The sequence below is a fragment of the Scardinius erythrophthalmus genome, assembly GCF_964197995.2.
Source record: "Scardinius erythrophthalmus genome assembly, chromosome: 9".
Taxonomy (NCBI): Eukaryota; Metazoa; Chordata; class Actinopteri; order Cypriniformes; family Leuciscidae; genus Scardinius; species Scardinius erythrophthalmus.
Genome location: NC_138229.1, coordinates 13,521,029 through 13,537,136, shown reverse-complemented (window position 1 = coordinate 13,537,136; position 16,108 = coordinate 13,521,029). Strand labels below are relative to the sequence as shown.

The window sequence follows — 16,108 nt, the reverse complement described above, 5'->3', positions numbered from 1 at the left end:
GTCAACCCTCTATCCGAAATCTGCCGCGTCTTGGCATTATCTTGGCGCCTGAGACAGGCAGGATAGTGGGGAAGAGGAGATTGAAGCACGCCAGACAGACCTGAGGGCGGCAGGTGAAATGTCCCTCCACCACGGCGAAAACTTCTCCGTCTCCTTCTCATGGACCGACGACGACGACCCAGTAATAGACTGGGGTGAAGACAAGAGTTCGGGATCTGAGTTGCAGGAGTGTAAGGAGGAGACACAATGTGGAGAACAGGAGAAATTAATCCCCTATAAAAATCTGAGGAGCCTTAAAAGTTGAAGGAGACATTATACTGGGTAGAACAGGAAAGAAGTCATTTTAATACTGGATGGTTTACTTAAAAAGTAAAAATATATATTTAAAAAAATTGTAAAGCTTGAAAAGTTGAAGTTTTACTGAATGAATGCGTTTCCACCGAGGTGACATTCAGATAGGCAACGTTAGTGAAAAAAAAAAAAAAAGTAGCTTTATCACAAATGCTTTGCTCTTATAAAGCACATACCAATCAGCATACCTAGTGGTGAAGTCGAACATAATTTAAAAGGGTGGTATAATGCCCTTTTCACAAAACGTAAAATAAGTCTTTGATGTCCCCAGAGTGTGTATGTTAAGTTTTAGCTCAAAATACCCCACAGATAATTTTATATAACATGTTAAAGTTGTCACTTTTTGAGGGTGAGCAAAAATGCACCGTTTTTGTGTCCGTTCCTTTAAATGCAAATGAGCTACTGCTCGCTGCACAGGGGGCGGAGTTTCAACAGCTTGTGTCCTTTTACCTCACACAGACATGCACTGAAAATTTCAAACACTTTAAGCCTTTTATGTTCAAACCGGAGTCAGGCAATAATGGAGAGACTCCGGAAGAAGTGACGTGTAGAAGCAACAGGACATTTCTGAATGGTTAGTTGATGAATATATGTAGCTTATGTGTAGTTATCTTCAAGTCATTGATTAGCATATTCTGTCATGATGATCTATAAATCGTGTTCCGGGGGCGGGGTTTATGTAAATTTTAGGGTTGGTGATGTCATTAACCCGGGAGGAATGTCATTTAGTCCCAACCAGCCGGTTGTTGTCCAACCAGATCTCCTTTTGCTTTAAACTTTGAGCGTTGTAACTTTGCAGATGTTGTTTATGCTCAAACAGCAACATTACACACTAACTAAAGTTAGAAAAGTGAAATCATAATCAACCACCCCTTTAAGTTAAAGGTGGATCTTTGTGAAATAGACCTCTATTCTGCTGGTGAATGATTTTATTTGTATATTTATATATGATTTATTATTTATCAGTGACTAAAGAATCCCAATTAGGCTGACATCGTTAAACTTGAAAAGATAGATTTATATTAAATATAAATAAAAGACAACTTCCTGTTTGTGGGATGAATTTTATCACGATCTTGCATTTTTGTCACATGTCTCTTCACAGTTTAGTTATCGCACAAATTGTGCGAATTTGATGTAAAACACTTCCTTTGATAAAACGATCCTCTTTATATGCCCTGTGCTTTGAAAGACTTTCTCACAACCACTCACAAGTTCACACAATTACTTGCAAGAAAAACACGACAGAAACACATCTATTCGCTCTTCTTGAATGCACCTCACTGCTTTATTTACAGCAGTTATTTCCATTGATATCAAGGTTTGACATCTGAAGACAAAGGCGTCTAGTAGATACTCCTGTGCATCTTGGAGCTGCTGGCTGATCAGGGGTCCAGGATGATTAGTATAATTTTCGGATTAGAAAAAATAAAGATTCGAGACAAACATGTAAAAACATTTCTACAACCGGCAATAACTCGAATGACGACATCAACTGTACAAAAACATCAATAATATTTTTATATATACTTTTATCATCATCATCTATACCCACTAAAATATATCAAAGCAGCAACTATTGGTCAATCTGAGGAACTCTTTTAGTCAAAAGTCCTGAAAACAGTTTAAATATCCTTCAGCTGTAAATGTGTGAACACCAGGGGGGAAAAAGAAGAAAAAGAGCACAGGCAAGCAAATAAATAAAAAAATAGAGTCCAAAAATCTGTTCGTTCTCTCTGTGTAGTCTGGAATACTGAGTAGCAGTTAGAAAAGCAGTGTCTTGTACCTGTAGACAGTTAGTTCTCGGAAGGACGCTAAATGTCATCCTACAGTTCCCAAGTTCAACAGGTTTGCCACCAAAGCCCGAAGTGTACAGATTCAGACACAACTCCATGTTGTCATGACATAGGCCACAAACAGAGTAAGGTCACTTTTTTTTTTTCATCTATATTTTGTCTTTTTCTGGAGAGAGTTGGTGGATGAGGAGAGAGTCTGAGGAGATGTATGGTTTAAAGCAGCCTTCTGGTTGTCTGAGGTTAAATTCACAGTTTGTTCCATTTGACCAGTCCTTGAAACTTGGCTATATATATATATATATATATATATATATATATATATATATAAAACAAAAAGAAAAAAGAAAAGAAGCAGTTAAAGTGTATTTTCTTCTTTAAATACAAAAAAAGCCTGCACCCTGTATCATCATCATATACTGAGGCAGTAAAGAAGAAAACGAATGTCCTGAGATTCCTTTCTGAAGGGCTTCTGATAAAGAGCTCAATAAAAGTGAATCTATAAAATGATGACAAAAAAAAAAATCTAATATAGCTTGATGGGGTTAATAATATTAGGACGGGTTAGATCGGGGTATGGATAAGATGCGTCCATTTTTCTTGCCGCCATTCATATGCGTATACGGCACATGCTCCTCATAACTCCCTCGAAGGCCCACGGATGAGCCCTCGTCCCCATCTAGACAGCACTCCCTCTGAGAGTACGAGGAAGGGTCCAGCGGGATGCTCTCCATGTTCTCCAGGTCCATATCAAACTCTTCCGTCTCAGGCGGCTTGTTCTCCTCACTGTAGAAGAAGGAGACCTCCTGAAACGAGGGATGCAGATCCTCCCGGAGCATCTCGATGATCTCCTGGAAGCTGGGCCTCATTTTGGGATTGTAATGCCAGCTCATCTGCATCAGGTTATGTCTGGAAGATCAGGAAACCGGAGACATGTCAGTTAAAGACTGAATTCCTTAAAATTCCACTACGTTTATTTATGTTAAATGTAAAGCCATATCAGCAGCAAGGCTTTCTTCATGGTGAGATCAAAGTGAATAAAAAGTCATACAATTAACAAAAAACTATATAAGACATTTAAGATTAATATAAGAGAATATGTCTAAAATACATTCAGGTGACACATATCAGCTACACACATCTATGAATTAAAACATTACATTAAAAACAGTGCAGTCCAGTAAAACATGATTAACAGTCATTGGCGTTTGACAAGGAAAGCATGATGCCGGTTCTTCACCTTTCAATAAATAACCATGTGTTAATCTTAAATGACCTAAAAGGGACTAAAATAACTTGATAAAATTCATATATTAGGATTAATTTGCAATAACTTTAAATTTCCAGTAACAGTTTCTAAGTCAATTTATGGAGATACATTATAGCTATCATTTCTAGCTTGTTACTATTGTCTTCTTGTAAGAATTTATTTTTGAAGTTTATTGAAAAATCCAAATATTTCTAGCAAATACAGAAAAAATGCACATCTTAAAATAATAATATAAAAAGATAATTCTTTCGTGATATGCAGGTTTAAAATATTGGCAGGGCAAGTAGACTACTATAACTAACTACTTGTCCGACTGACCAGCAGAAAAAAATAATCCATTATGAGCCCAGAAACAGTAGGCTAAAGCTAGTATTGCAATAAACACCAACTTTAAGATGGTAACATGGGCAATATTTCAGTAATACACTCACAATCTGTCTGCGCAGTTGTCAGGTCTGTCCAGGTATCCTCCCTCCATTACAAACTTAAGGACTTGTTCATTGGACAGCCCCTGGTAGGGCTGCTCAGCAAGAGTACTGATCTCCCATAACACCACACCGAACGACCTTGACAAGCACAACGTGGGTCATTAGTGACAAAAACATACCCTAAGGATTGTCCTACAACAATGACACGTCTTTGTATGGTTGTTTGTGTGTGTGTGTGTGCATATGGTCGGCTCACCAGCAGTCTGAATGAGCCGTGAAGACTCCATCCTTCAGCGACTCGGGGGCCATCCATCTCACAGGAAGCAGGCCCTTCCCACCCTTTCTGTAGTAATCCGTCTCATAAATGTCTCTTGTCATGCCAAAATCTGACAGCAGTCAACACAAGACAAAATAACACCATTAGAAAGCGCTTAAAATAACAGATGACACAATCCACGTACGAGACATACTACAACACATCCTGTGCTTCATCCACACTTGTACCCATGTATTCAGCATCTCATTTTGGCACTTTTGTGTGGCATAGCTAGAATATTTTACTAGCTTTGTGCAGTTATTTTATTTCAGAAACGTGCATACTAGACCCAAGACTAATTCCACCCGGACAGTGAAACGTTTATCATAAATGGACATAACTAGATGTACCGCATCGCGGTACAAAATATGACCGCCGCTCAGGCCTGCACTGGCTTTCCACAAAAATAAATGATGTGGAGTAATTTGGCTGTATTGCGTGTTTATGTATATACCTAAAAAAAGTAATAGTATGTGCATGTCTGTCTGTGTGTGTGTGTGTGTGTGTGTGTGTGTGTGTGTGTGTGTGTGTTTGTGTGTGTTTGTGTATGTGTGTCTGTGTGTGTGTGTGTGTGTGTGTGTGTGTCTGTGCGTGTATGTATGTGTGCGTACATGTGTGCGCGTGTGTGTTTGTGTGTGTGTGTGTGTCTGTGCATGTGGATTTGTATGTGTGTGTATGGGTGTGTGTCTGTGCGTGTGGATGTCAGTGTGTGTGCATGCTTGCGTTTGTTTGTATTCCTGCATGTGTGTGTGTGACAGTATCATCCTAAACCAGCAACCCTTCGCTCAACAGCACCATCTACAAGCCGATGGGTGTACAGTCACTAAATGTGCACATAAATGAATTTATTTTATACCCCCCCATGGATAAAATTCTACAAAACTTAGCAGAGGATACCCCCAGAGGATGTCAAGTTAATCATACACATGAAATATGGTGCAGTTCTGAACATCTCCACTGAAGATAGGGGCGATTAAAGCAGAATAATATTGCATTTTCATTTTTTATGGGAGGGGCGCAAATCACAAATGAGTGATTATGGGCTAGGTTGATGTGGGCCCTTAAGAGCAACATACCATAAAAATTTCTTCATCCTCGGTGCCCTCAGAGTGGCCCCCGGGGACCAAACGAAATTTTTCCGTAAAGGTGTAGTGGGGCTACATGCCCACCAAATTTCATGTTCCCCGGTGCTTCGGTGTCCCTGGTATCGTTGACGAAAAATTTACGGGGGCCCCAGCGCGGGGGGGGAAGTGGCCCCTGGGGACCAAACGAAATTTTTCCGTAAAAGTCTAGTAGACCAACATACCATAAAAATTTCTTCATCCTCGGTGCCACGGTTCAGGTAGTTATTTAGGAAAAACTGCATTTTTTTGGGTTTGGGGGGGGGCCCAGCGCGGGGGGGGAGTGGCCCCCGGGGACCAAACGAAATTTTTCCTTAGAAGTCTAGTGGGGCTACATGCCCACCAAATTTCATGTTCCCCGGTGTTTCGGTGTCCCTGGTATTGTTGACAAAAAATTTACGGGGGCCCCAGCGCGGGGGGGGGGGGGGGGAGTGGCCCCCGGGGACCAAATGAAATTTTTCCGTAAAAGTCTAGTAGACCAACATACCACAAAAATTTCTTCATCCTCGGTGCCACGGTTCAGGTAGTTATTTAGGAAAAACTGCATTTTTTGGGTTTGGGGGGGCCCAGCGCGGGGGGGGAGTGGCCCCCGGGGACCAAACGAAATTTTTCCTTAGAAGTCTAGTGGGGCTACATGCCCACCAAATTTCATGTTCCCCGGTGCTTCGGTGTCCCTGGTATCGTTGACGAAAAATTTAGTAAGGTGACGGAAAAAAAAAAAAAAAAAAACTTTGACAATCCCTATATGACCGCTTTCGCTAGCTACGCTAGCGGCGGTCATAATTATGCAGTGTTTTTTCATCCACACGAAAAACGAAGCTTCTGAAGCGACACCTATTATGAAAAAATACATTTTAACAAGGTATTTACACCTTAATTAATCAGTACGATTAATCAGTTCAGAGTGTCTGCCTTGTGTTGATTCTATGCACAGAATCATTGCGCTTTAGGCATAAGTGGACTGCGTCTGGCTGTTTGGCCGGAAGCTAGAATTTTAATTTGTAACGTGTTAAATATGGATATTTTTCTTACACAAACGCATGGCTTTGCTTCAGAAGGCCTTTATTACCCCCCCCCCCCGGAGCCGTGTGGAGCACCTTTATGATGGATAGATGCACTTTTATGGACTTCAAAACAGAAATGGCCATTCACTGCCATTATAAAGCTTGGAAGAGCCAGGACATTTTTTAACATAACTCCGATTGTATACACCTAGGATGACTTGAGGGTGAGTAAATCATGGGCTAATTTTCATTTTAGGGTGAACTATCCCTTTAATCTTTAAATAAATATACCCCTATCACATTACGTACCTCCAATTTTTACGGTCAGGTCTTCGGCCACCATGCAGTTCCTGGCAGCAAGGTCACGGTGCACAAACTTCTTGGCGTTCAGGTAAGCCATGCCATCTGCTATCTCTGCGGCCATTTGAATCATCTCCTTCAGGGTTGGAGGAGGCCGACCTGGGTTATTCTGTAACAAACAACACAGTAAAACAAAAATCCAATATTTAAAAAATCCCCTTTTTTGGGGGATTTTAATGTGTAATATAAACTAATCTAATATTCTACCTCCTTAAAACGGATCTAAAAGCTCTAGCAAGTCTGATAGTGACACTTCTGGTGTGATTTGGTACCTCTGAGTCAGGTCTGAGAGAACGCAGGAAACTCTTCAGATCTCCATGTGTCATGAGCTCCATCACCACAAGAGTGGGCTGGCCTTTAGACACCACCCCCAGCAGCCTCACCTAACCCACAAAATCATGTCAGTTACTGTACATATCAGACTATGTCAAAGTCCAACCAGTGTTATTGTTAACTAAACCTAAACCTAACACTATTAAATCATTTTCAGTAATTAAAATAAAACCTGAAAAAGCATACGTTGAAAAAGGTGATTAATATTTTTGTTTTTACTGACAATAAACACATTTATAATGTTACAAAAGATTTCTCTTAAATAAATTCTATAGTTTTAATCTTTTAATTCATCTAAGAATCCTATTAAGCAGCAAACACTTTTCAACACCATTATCAATATTTGAGGACCAATAATAATAATTACTGATAATGATTGAGCACACAAATCAGAATATCAGAATGATTTCTGAAGGATTATGTGACTGAAGACTGGAGTAATGATGCTGAAAAGCTTTCATATGACAGGAATAAATCACATTTTAAAATATATTCAAATCGAAAACTCTTATTTTAAATTGTAATAACATTTCACAGTATTACTGTTTTACTGTATTTTTGATCAAATAAATCCAGCTTGGTGAGCATAAGAGATGTCTTTCAAAAACATTAAACAAATTAATTATTCCAAACCTTTGAGCCGTAGTGTATATATAAATATTAGATTAAAAAAGTTGCCTAGGTAACTAACTTAAATAAAATGTACTAAAATTCTAAATTTAAATGAAAACTGAAAATATTAAAAATAATAATAAACAGTATATAAACAAAACTAAAATAAGACAAAACATGCAGGCTGACATGCAAGAGACATGTCTTACCACATGGTGGCAGCTGAATGCCTTCATCACAGAAGCTTCGTTGAGGAACTCAATCCTCTCTCTGAGGCTGGCCGACTCGTTAACCGTCTTCACCGCAACACAGGTCTGTGGCTCGCCTTTAACTATGTCCTTTCCGATGCCCTCATACACCATGCCGAAAGATCCCTGGCCTAACTCTCGCAATAGATTAATCTTTTCACGTGGCACCTCCCACTCGTCTGGCTCATACACTGCACAAACACAACAGACATGCAGGACACACAGTGTCATATTTGAAATGAAGCAGATCTCAAGCAAAGGAGAAAGTCATTTAAATGTTATAATCTGCCTAAATCTATGGTTAATGTGATCAACACTTATATTAAAACAAAATTAAATGTGCATCATTTGCTGCCAAAAGTCACACGCAGAGGGAAAGGAAAATTGCTCACCCTCATCTGGGCTGAAATACTCTGGATTTGGGGAGGTATAAAGTCGCCCAGTTGGACCTTCTGTTTGCCTGGAACACACAAAATGAAAGAAATTGATTACTCGCCTCACAAAAAATACTTTCCTACAGTTTTCATGACAATCACAATACAGGACACTTACTTTTTCTTAAACATGAAAAAGCCCACACCTCCCATCACAAGTAGTAAAAAGACACAGATCACCGGACCAATCACAATCTTCAGCATGTTGGATGGGTCCACACCTGTTCACATAGAAAAAAAAAAAAAAAAAAAAATTCAACACAATGAAAAAAATATATATAAACGGTGTGCACTTTCAAACCAAGTTGTGTACAGGTGCAGTACACAATGGAGCAAACAATAATTATAAGATTAAATAAAAAATATTATCTATATACTGATATTAATAGGAAGCCTTAAGTGCCAAGGAATATTTTTTTTTTCAAATGAATATATTGTACATAAATTAAAAATATTATTAAAATAAAACCCAAAGCAAATTTAACCAAACAATAAAAATGACCACACAACAAAACCAATTTATCAAAAAAAAAAAAAAAGCTCAACTGATGACATCTTCCATATTGAACAACTGTAACATTTTGACAATTTTTCCCTAATGAAGACTAAGAGGTTGAAACTTGTTCAATAAAACTTTGTCAATAGTATTAGTGTGTGAATATTTAGTCTTTTTTCCACATATACACACACAAACCTTTTCAAAATTCAGTTATGTGGGTCTTATGCATAATTTAATAACTGAAGATATAATATTCATAGGCATTATGGACAAGCCATCTTACGTAGGTCCTGAACATAGAAGTGTGTTGGCTCTGTCCACGATCCATTGCCTGCCAGGGAGGTTGCTCTGATCCGCACTGTATAGTTCCCAGGGTGCACCACTCTCAGCTTGCAGCCTCCGTCTGCAATATAATTCTTCCTGGATACGCAGTGGTGCAGCTCCTAAGACATAAAGGCATGCAGTTAGACAGAGAACCCATATTGCAGTGCACATCGGACTCAAGCCACCCATAATCCAGTGGCAAAGGCTCTGTTTTTATCCTGTTTTTAAAGTCCATCTCACACTAATACATAAATATTACTCATCAGACTTTAATGAAACTGGCATAGGTCAGTGTAAACAGTTTCAGCAGTGTTTCAAATCCATCAACCATCATGTTTTGCTTTGCTTACAACAATTATTAACCTATATATAATCATCACTTGTTTATCCGAGGCTTTTTTAAAAACAGTATTAGGAACATTACTCCTGTCTCTGGCTGGATTTCTCCATGGTTACAGAAATACACTGCTGATGCAATTATGCTAAAAAAGCTTGTTTATTTGGAGCTATTTGGAGATTTCAACAGGATTGATAAAATCAGTTTAAAAGTGCAGCCAGTGTTCATGGGAGCAGAGTGCAGGCTTCGATCTCCATCCTGTGTAACAACTCACCTCTGTATCTCCCAGTCTCTTGTAATGGACTTCATAGAGAATAATCATGCCGTTAGGGGCCTTAGGCTCCATCCACCTGATGTGTACAGAGTACTCAGACACCTCATAGATTATCAGACCCACAATGTCATCAGCTTTCTCTGTACAAAAACAGAAACAAACAGATGACAATAGGGGATATAGCCAATAAAAAATAGCTACACTCTATGAAATAATGCATCATAAAATTACAATCTCACACCTTCGGGCATGGTGCGGGCACTGACGTAGGCCGCCATACTGCAGCGAGCGGGGTCACTCTCATGATTGCAGGCATGGATTTCTATCTGGTAGCTGGTGAAATGGCGCAGATTGGAGATGACTGTTGACTCTTTGGCATGAACAATCAGTGAAATCTTATTGGCCTCTGCTTCCTCCTCTGGGCTACGAGTGGCAGAGCCATTGGGCAACGAGGAGGGCGTAGTGAAAAGACGAGAGGAGGTCCTATTGGCAATGCCCACCAGAGATCTGCGCTGTCTTGATGGCCTGGGTACACAGAAACATGTAATGTAATGTAATGTAACATGTTGATGTTTGAAATCAACCCAAACAAACACACCCCTTCTTCATTGCTCCGCCTCCAAAACTCACACTCCAATTCTTCCAGCCCTGCTCCGAGTCGGTCTCAAACCTCGATCCCCCTGCGAGTCGAGTGCACTAACAATGACGCTAAACACCGCATTCACTAGCAGTCGCCAGCGCGACTCTGTCTAGCTGGCCTCCGTTACGCACGCAATCCAAGAGGATGTTTGTTTATCATAGCAGAAGCACAACAAAATAATGCTTCACGAAAAATAAAGCGCAGATAATAAACGAATGACAAGGAAGCACAAAAACTGTACGTACAGTACACAATAGTAATTACAAACAAGATTTGTTTGTTAGTTGCCGACAGCACAACAGCTCCAGACACACAATGACACTCAAACCCAGTGTTACATCCGCATCGGTTTTCAGGCCTTCCCACTTAGCTCTCTCTAGCGCTTCAAATATTAACGTGGATCCTAAAACTCTTACCCAGACATGACTACTGCTGATTGGTTACACGTTTTTTGTTGTATCGGCCCGACTAACTTCCAGACAACATATTTCAAAAATGACTTACCCCAACTTTTAAAGCCTATTCATGTTGTACTTTAAGATGGTTTCTATCTTGCATTAGAGCATATGAATGACTGTTGTACTGTTTGTGCAAACAGGCATTTCATTTGCCTACAATACATCCCTGATTAGAAAACAGATGTTTGTGGATGTTGAACAGCAGTCTGATTGAATAAAAATGACAGTTCTATGTGTTGCAGCACTTATTTCATCCAATAATCTAATGTTCATCTGCGCTAAACAAATGTTCAACTCTTCAAAGCAATGAGGGAAATTTTTTAAATAATATGACATATGCCTGATGACGCAGAGTCTTTTCTTCACTCTCGCTCAGAAGGAAAAGGGCTGCACAAATGACAAAGGACAGACCACAAATTACAGTTTAGGAAATATCTGGAATCTGAAAGAAATGAAAGTGACTATTCATTCAACAGCTCTGAACCGATTGAAATATTAGCAACTTGAAATCTTTTGGGCACAGTTTTCCTTCTGTTGACATTTCCTACTGAAGAAACACACTCATTATGAAACAGAGTTTGATTGGACAAAAATACTTACCACCTTTAACACAACTAAGATGTTGTTGTTTTTTTATTCAAACTTTAATTTGGCAAGGATGCATTAAATTAATTTGAAAAGACATTCTATTTCTATTCATCAAAGAATCCTGATCACGGTTCCCACAAAAATACTAAGCAGCACAACTGTTTTCAACATTGATAATAATAAGTGTTTCTTGAGCATATTATAATGTTTTTTGAAGGATCATGCAACAATGAAGACTGGAGTAAAATTGGAGTGAAAATTGAAAACAGTTATGTTAAGTTTTAATATTTCACAAATATTACGTTTTTTTACTGTATTTTTTGGTCAATAGATTTTCATTACAAAAAATCTTACCGACCACAAACTATTGAAAGTTGGTGTATTTGATACATTTAACCAGAAGACAAAATCTAAATGTGTATCTTTGCTAAAGGGTATTTTGGCCATATTTTAAAGAGTAGTACAACACTAGCATGCATGGACTTGTAGTTGTCCAAATCACACAGAACCACGAGATATGTCAAACTCAAAACGAGATGTTGTCGGCAAGATACCAGCTCGCATAGAGACAACGGTAAGAATATTTTCCCGAGATAACCGTGTAAATCGAAGTGTATAAGTCATATTGCCGCTTTTTACATTGCAGCAAAGGCAGAGCAAAGCGTTTTGAACTTTGAGTTTGTCAATCTGTCTTGCTGAGTGTCCCACAGATGCCAGCAGCACAACACAGTAGTAGATCACCCTGGAGTGGTCACTTGCCATTATTAAAATGTAAATGCATGGGTAAGATGTCACCTAATTGATGTAAATGCATAGATGTCACCTAATTTTTTTTTTTAATACCAGTTTACAACTATTTCCTCTTTATTTTTTGTGCAGCTGTGGTGTTTTTGAGTGACGATTCCTCATTTGTCCTTTATTTATCCATGTGTGGGCCTAAGTTATGATTCAAGTTGAGGTTCTAGTGCTAAAATTATTTTAATCATCATAATATAATAATTACTTCTACAATAGACAAGTGTTTCTTTTAATTTCACATTTTTCTTGCTGTGGTGGCACACAGCAAAATGAAATGCTGAGGAAACACTGCTACCAGAAAATTTCGTATTAAAAAAAATAAAAATCTGAACATGTTTTACACATGAACCCATCTCTTCTTTTGTCAACAGGTGTGGTAAACTGGAACACATTTTCAGAGGAATATAAAAGGACCTACAGAACTCCGTTTCTAATCTCCTGTTGCATTCAATGCAATTCTCTATACAAAGACTGTGAAACCTACAGGGGATGTGGACACAGGGGAAAACTACAAGGATTAGATTCTACTGTTTTTATGTGGCTGGGACACTTTCTGAGATCTGATTTTCTATTGGATGTAGTAATGCTGCAGCAGTAGCCCAGAACAGACAATATTAGTGCCAGAACATATTAGATTGGGTTTGCATAAACCCTCATTGTGTTGCCTTTCAATTAAAAGATTTTGTTATGGGTATGCTTGCTGTTCATTTGTCTCAAAAGTAACAAGATTTGTTTGTCAACGGTGCATTTAGCTGTTCATTAGTGCTGTGTATATCAGTCAAAAAATTATATCATCAGCAAATCAGGCATACAATAAGACATCAAAAGATGTTTACAATTATTTATAAAAAAAAAAAAAAAGGAAATAAAACCCAATTCCAAAAGGATATATTAGTGCTTGCTCAACACTCTAGTTGAGGTGGGACAAATAACTGATAAAACAATACATTGCAATATGGTTTCTTGCCATACATTATCAGTACCCAGCACTAATGCAGATTACAGCTTGCTTTACTGTATGCCAAAACAAGCATTTCAGTTCTTGACCAGCTAAGAGTCAGTTTAATCAACTCTAGTATGTTCAGTTTATGTCAAACTCGTGCGAGAGCGATTCAAAAGCATACGGAACTGTCTGTTCTCTAATCGCTCTTGCGTTACTTTGATGCCATACACCGAGCAGTCTGTGCAGCGCTGCTTTAAGTCGGAAAAAACAGTGAGCAATTTGAAGTGGGCGTAACTTGAAGTGGGCCTAACTTGAAGGGGCTAACTTGAAGTCTTGAAGGTTACAGACAGATTATTTTGCAAAATTCCATTCATTACAATTATCGCCTCTAGAGGGAGCAAAGGAGCATTTCATGTGGTTGGTTTTAACTATTCTAGTGGTAAACCAATACCAGAGCACCACAGCCTTCAGTTATTTCCTCATATATAAGAGCTCAGGACAGGAGGATTCAGCACATTTGGTGTGTTCTAAGAGCCAAAGCATTTCCGAGGATAAAATCACCACAAGTAAAATCATATTTTAATGTCTAAATAAAACAAATCGAATACTTTTTATAGACTGTAAAGTCGCTGTGAATAAAACGTGCAGACCATCTGCAAAACTCAACCATAATATGAAGAACAATGAAGGTAGCGAGACAAAGCACCTGTGTAAGAGTCTGCACTTCCTCTGAATGCGTTGTGGTTGTCCTTGTCAACATTGTCCATCCCTACCACAGACCAGACAACATCTTCAACCCAAAACAAAGATTACACTAAACCAAGGCCTGTACAAGGCATGAGAGAAAGTTTGTGTGTTCATGTGTGGAACGAGATCTTTAGAGCCAGCTGTGAGCTTCTGAAGGCCAAAGATATACATAGAAGGTGGAAACGCACCTAACAAAAACATGTACTCAAGGTCTGACCACTACAAAGACGTTCAACTCTGAGCTTAGAACTCTGGAGAAAACAGATGAACACCATAACAACATGAACAACTTGAGAATCTCCACCTATAGGGTCACGTCAGCTGAAGATTTTTACAGCTGCATCTCAAGAGTCTTTGAATAGAAAAAGATGTTTCTGAGCCCTTTACACTATTTTGATAATACGGAGAACTATTTTGCTAATTGATCAATCTGTTGATTATTTCATACATTAAATTAGATATTTCACATCTTTCACAATGCTCTCCTTCAAACTATATGAAAATGGTTTGCATAAGTTTAGATAATGCATGATATATAATAATGAAAAAATGTCAATAATGTATACTAAATATTGTCTTTATATGAAAATTGCATTATATAATATATGCAGTATACCATTTATACAAGAAAGTCTCTATGATGTATCTATGCTATATATTGCCATATTATTAAAAAGTTTATATAATGTGAGCTATGATTTGCATACATTAAATAGTATATGTAATATATACATATTATGTTTATATGTATGCTATATATTGTTTATGTAAGGAAAATTATATGCCATATAATATATGCTATATATTGAGCGCAGAAATAGTAAAACTTTACCGATTATATGATTAGTGTTTGCAGTTCTAATCTACACTAGTTAAATGAGGAACCGTGGTATTTACCTGAGCTCAAAGACTTCATTATGGAGGTAGTTCTCAAAGGTTTTGCGGTACTCTGACTCCTCTGCCTCTTTCTTCAGCTGTTTCTCCGTTTTGGGGCAAGCGCAGCAGTGGCTATCTTGGCCCTGCTCCTCGGTTTGGTTCCGCTTCTGTTCCTCTTCGTTGTCCACTTGTGTGGGGGCTCTGGTGGGAAGCTTCATTCCTGAACAACAGAAACACAAGGCTTCGATTTTGTTCTGCAATCTTTTTATAGATAAAATTCAGATTCTTACCAACCCCAAACTTTTGAATGATGGTGTGTATGTTTTATATACATATGTTCATGTATGTTTTCTAACCTTTCTGACAGTAATCAAACTTGTAGAGCTCGCTAGCCTCTGGTTGCTGCTGGCAGAAGACTAAGTAGTGTGTGATGTTTCCATTTGGATCGTTAGGGGCTTTCCACTTCAGAATGATCTGAGATGAGGAATTTGACGAGGATATGGGGTCCAGGGGCACGGAGGGTTCTGAAAAACAGCAACAACAAAAAACTCACCCATTAGTAAATGGAAAAAACAAGAATGATTTTAAATAAGAACAAAGCCAAAAAGGTAGGCTAGTAGAACAGTAGACTCTTAACAAAACTCAATTCTGGTTAGACCACATTGTCAGACTAGGTCACCGATGAGACAAGAAGAATAACGACAGCTTCCTCCTAAAAAGGAAGTAGAGGGGCACCATCGATGTCACAGTGTGCGAACCCAACCGTTTGCCAAACCAGAAAGACAAAAAAAAAAAGAGAAAAACCCTGAAGCGCTGCTTTCAGCTCTTGCCAACCAGCTGCCGAAACAATGTTTTTTAGCTTAGCGAATGGTTATGTGGTTTATCAGGAGGGAAAGACAGAACAAGCTCAAAAGGAAATCAGACAGACACCTAGCAGCACTGAAAGCAAACCACATTTATTTTTTCTCCTAAATCACGGCCTGGCATGATGTGCACACTGCTAAATGCTTTCACACCACTGAAAGTCACCAGCGGCCTATTTTACCAGCCTTTGACCTCTTTTATTCCTCTCCCATACCAAGGCTGCAAGATAAACACTCCAACTGAAATCGACTTACAGAAAAGACTAGAGAAATGACTACATTCAGTTTTAAACAGGCTTGGTAAGGAGATCATGAACACAAATGCTGTAAAGTGAAAGGTCTTAAAAATGGTAAATGGATGTTCTGAACAAGGGCATACAAAAAACTGGACATCCAAACTTTCTAAATTTCTTCTAGCAGGGTTTCTGCAGGTTTCAGTAAGTCAAATTTAAGACCTTTTTAAGACATTTTAAGACCATAAACATTGAAAT

The 16,108-nt window shown here is 38.6% G+C and overlaps 1 protein-coding gene across 1 annotated transcript in view; it reads right to left on the bottom strand.

Annotated features, from left to right (window-relative positions):
- Positions 1–1,401: 1,401 nt before the first annotated feature.
- The window catches only part of insra (insulin receptor a), a 70,426-nt gene continuing 55,719 nt past the window's right edge, over positions 1,402–16,108 (bottom strand). Inside the window, exons 9-21 of the mRNA XM_081375084.1 lie at positions 15,111–15,278; positions 14,776–14,974; positions 9,946–10,229; positions 9,705–9,844; positions 9,053–9,212; positions 8,389–8,491; positions 8,229–8,296; positions 7,798–8,027; positions 6,916–7,026; positions 6,593–6,752; positions 4,099–4,228; positions 3,846–3,980; positions 1,402–3,053 (exon numbers count right to left, since the gene is read on the bottom strand). Of these exons, the coding sequence (XP_081231210.1) occupies positions 2,699–3,053; positions 3,846–3,980; positions 4,099–4,228; positions 6,593–6,752; positions 6,916–7,026; positions 7,798–8,027; positions 8,229–8,296; positions 8,389–8,491; positions 9,053–9,212; positions 9,705–9,844; positions 9,946–10,229; positions 14,776–14,974; positions 15,111–15,278 (2,243 nt within the window). The 3' untranslated portion in view covers positions 1,402–2,698. The remainder of the gene's footprint in view (positions 3,054–3,845; positions 3,981–4,098; positions 4,229–6,592; positions 6,753–6,915; positions 7,027–7,797; positions 8,028–8,228; positions 8,297–8,388; positions 8,492–9,052; positions 9,213–9,704; positions 9,845–9,945; positions 10,230–14,775; positions 14,975–15,110; positions 15,279–16,108) is intronic.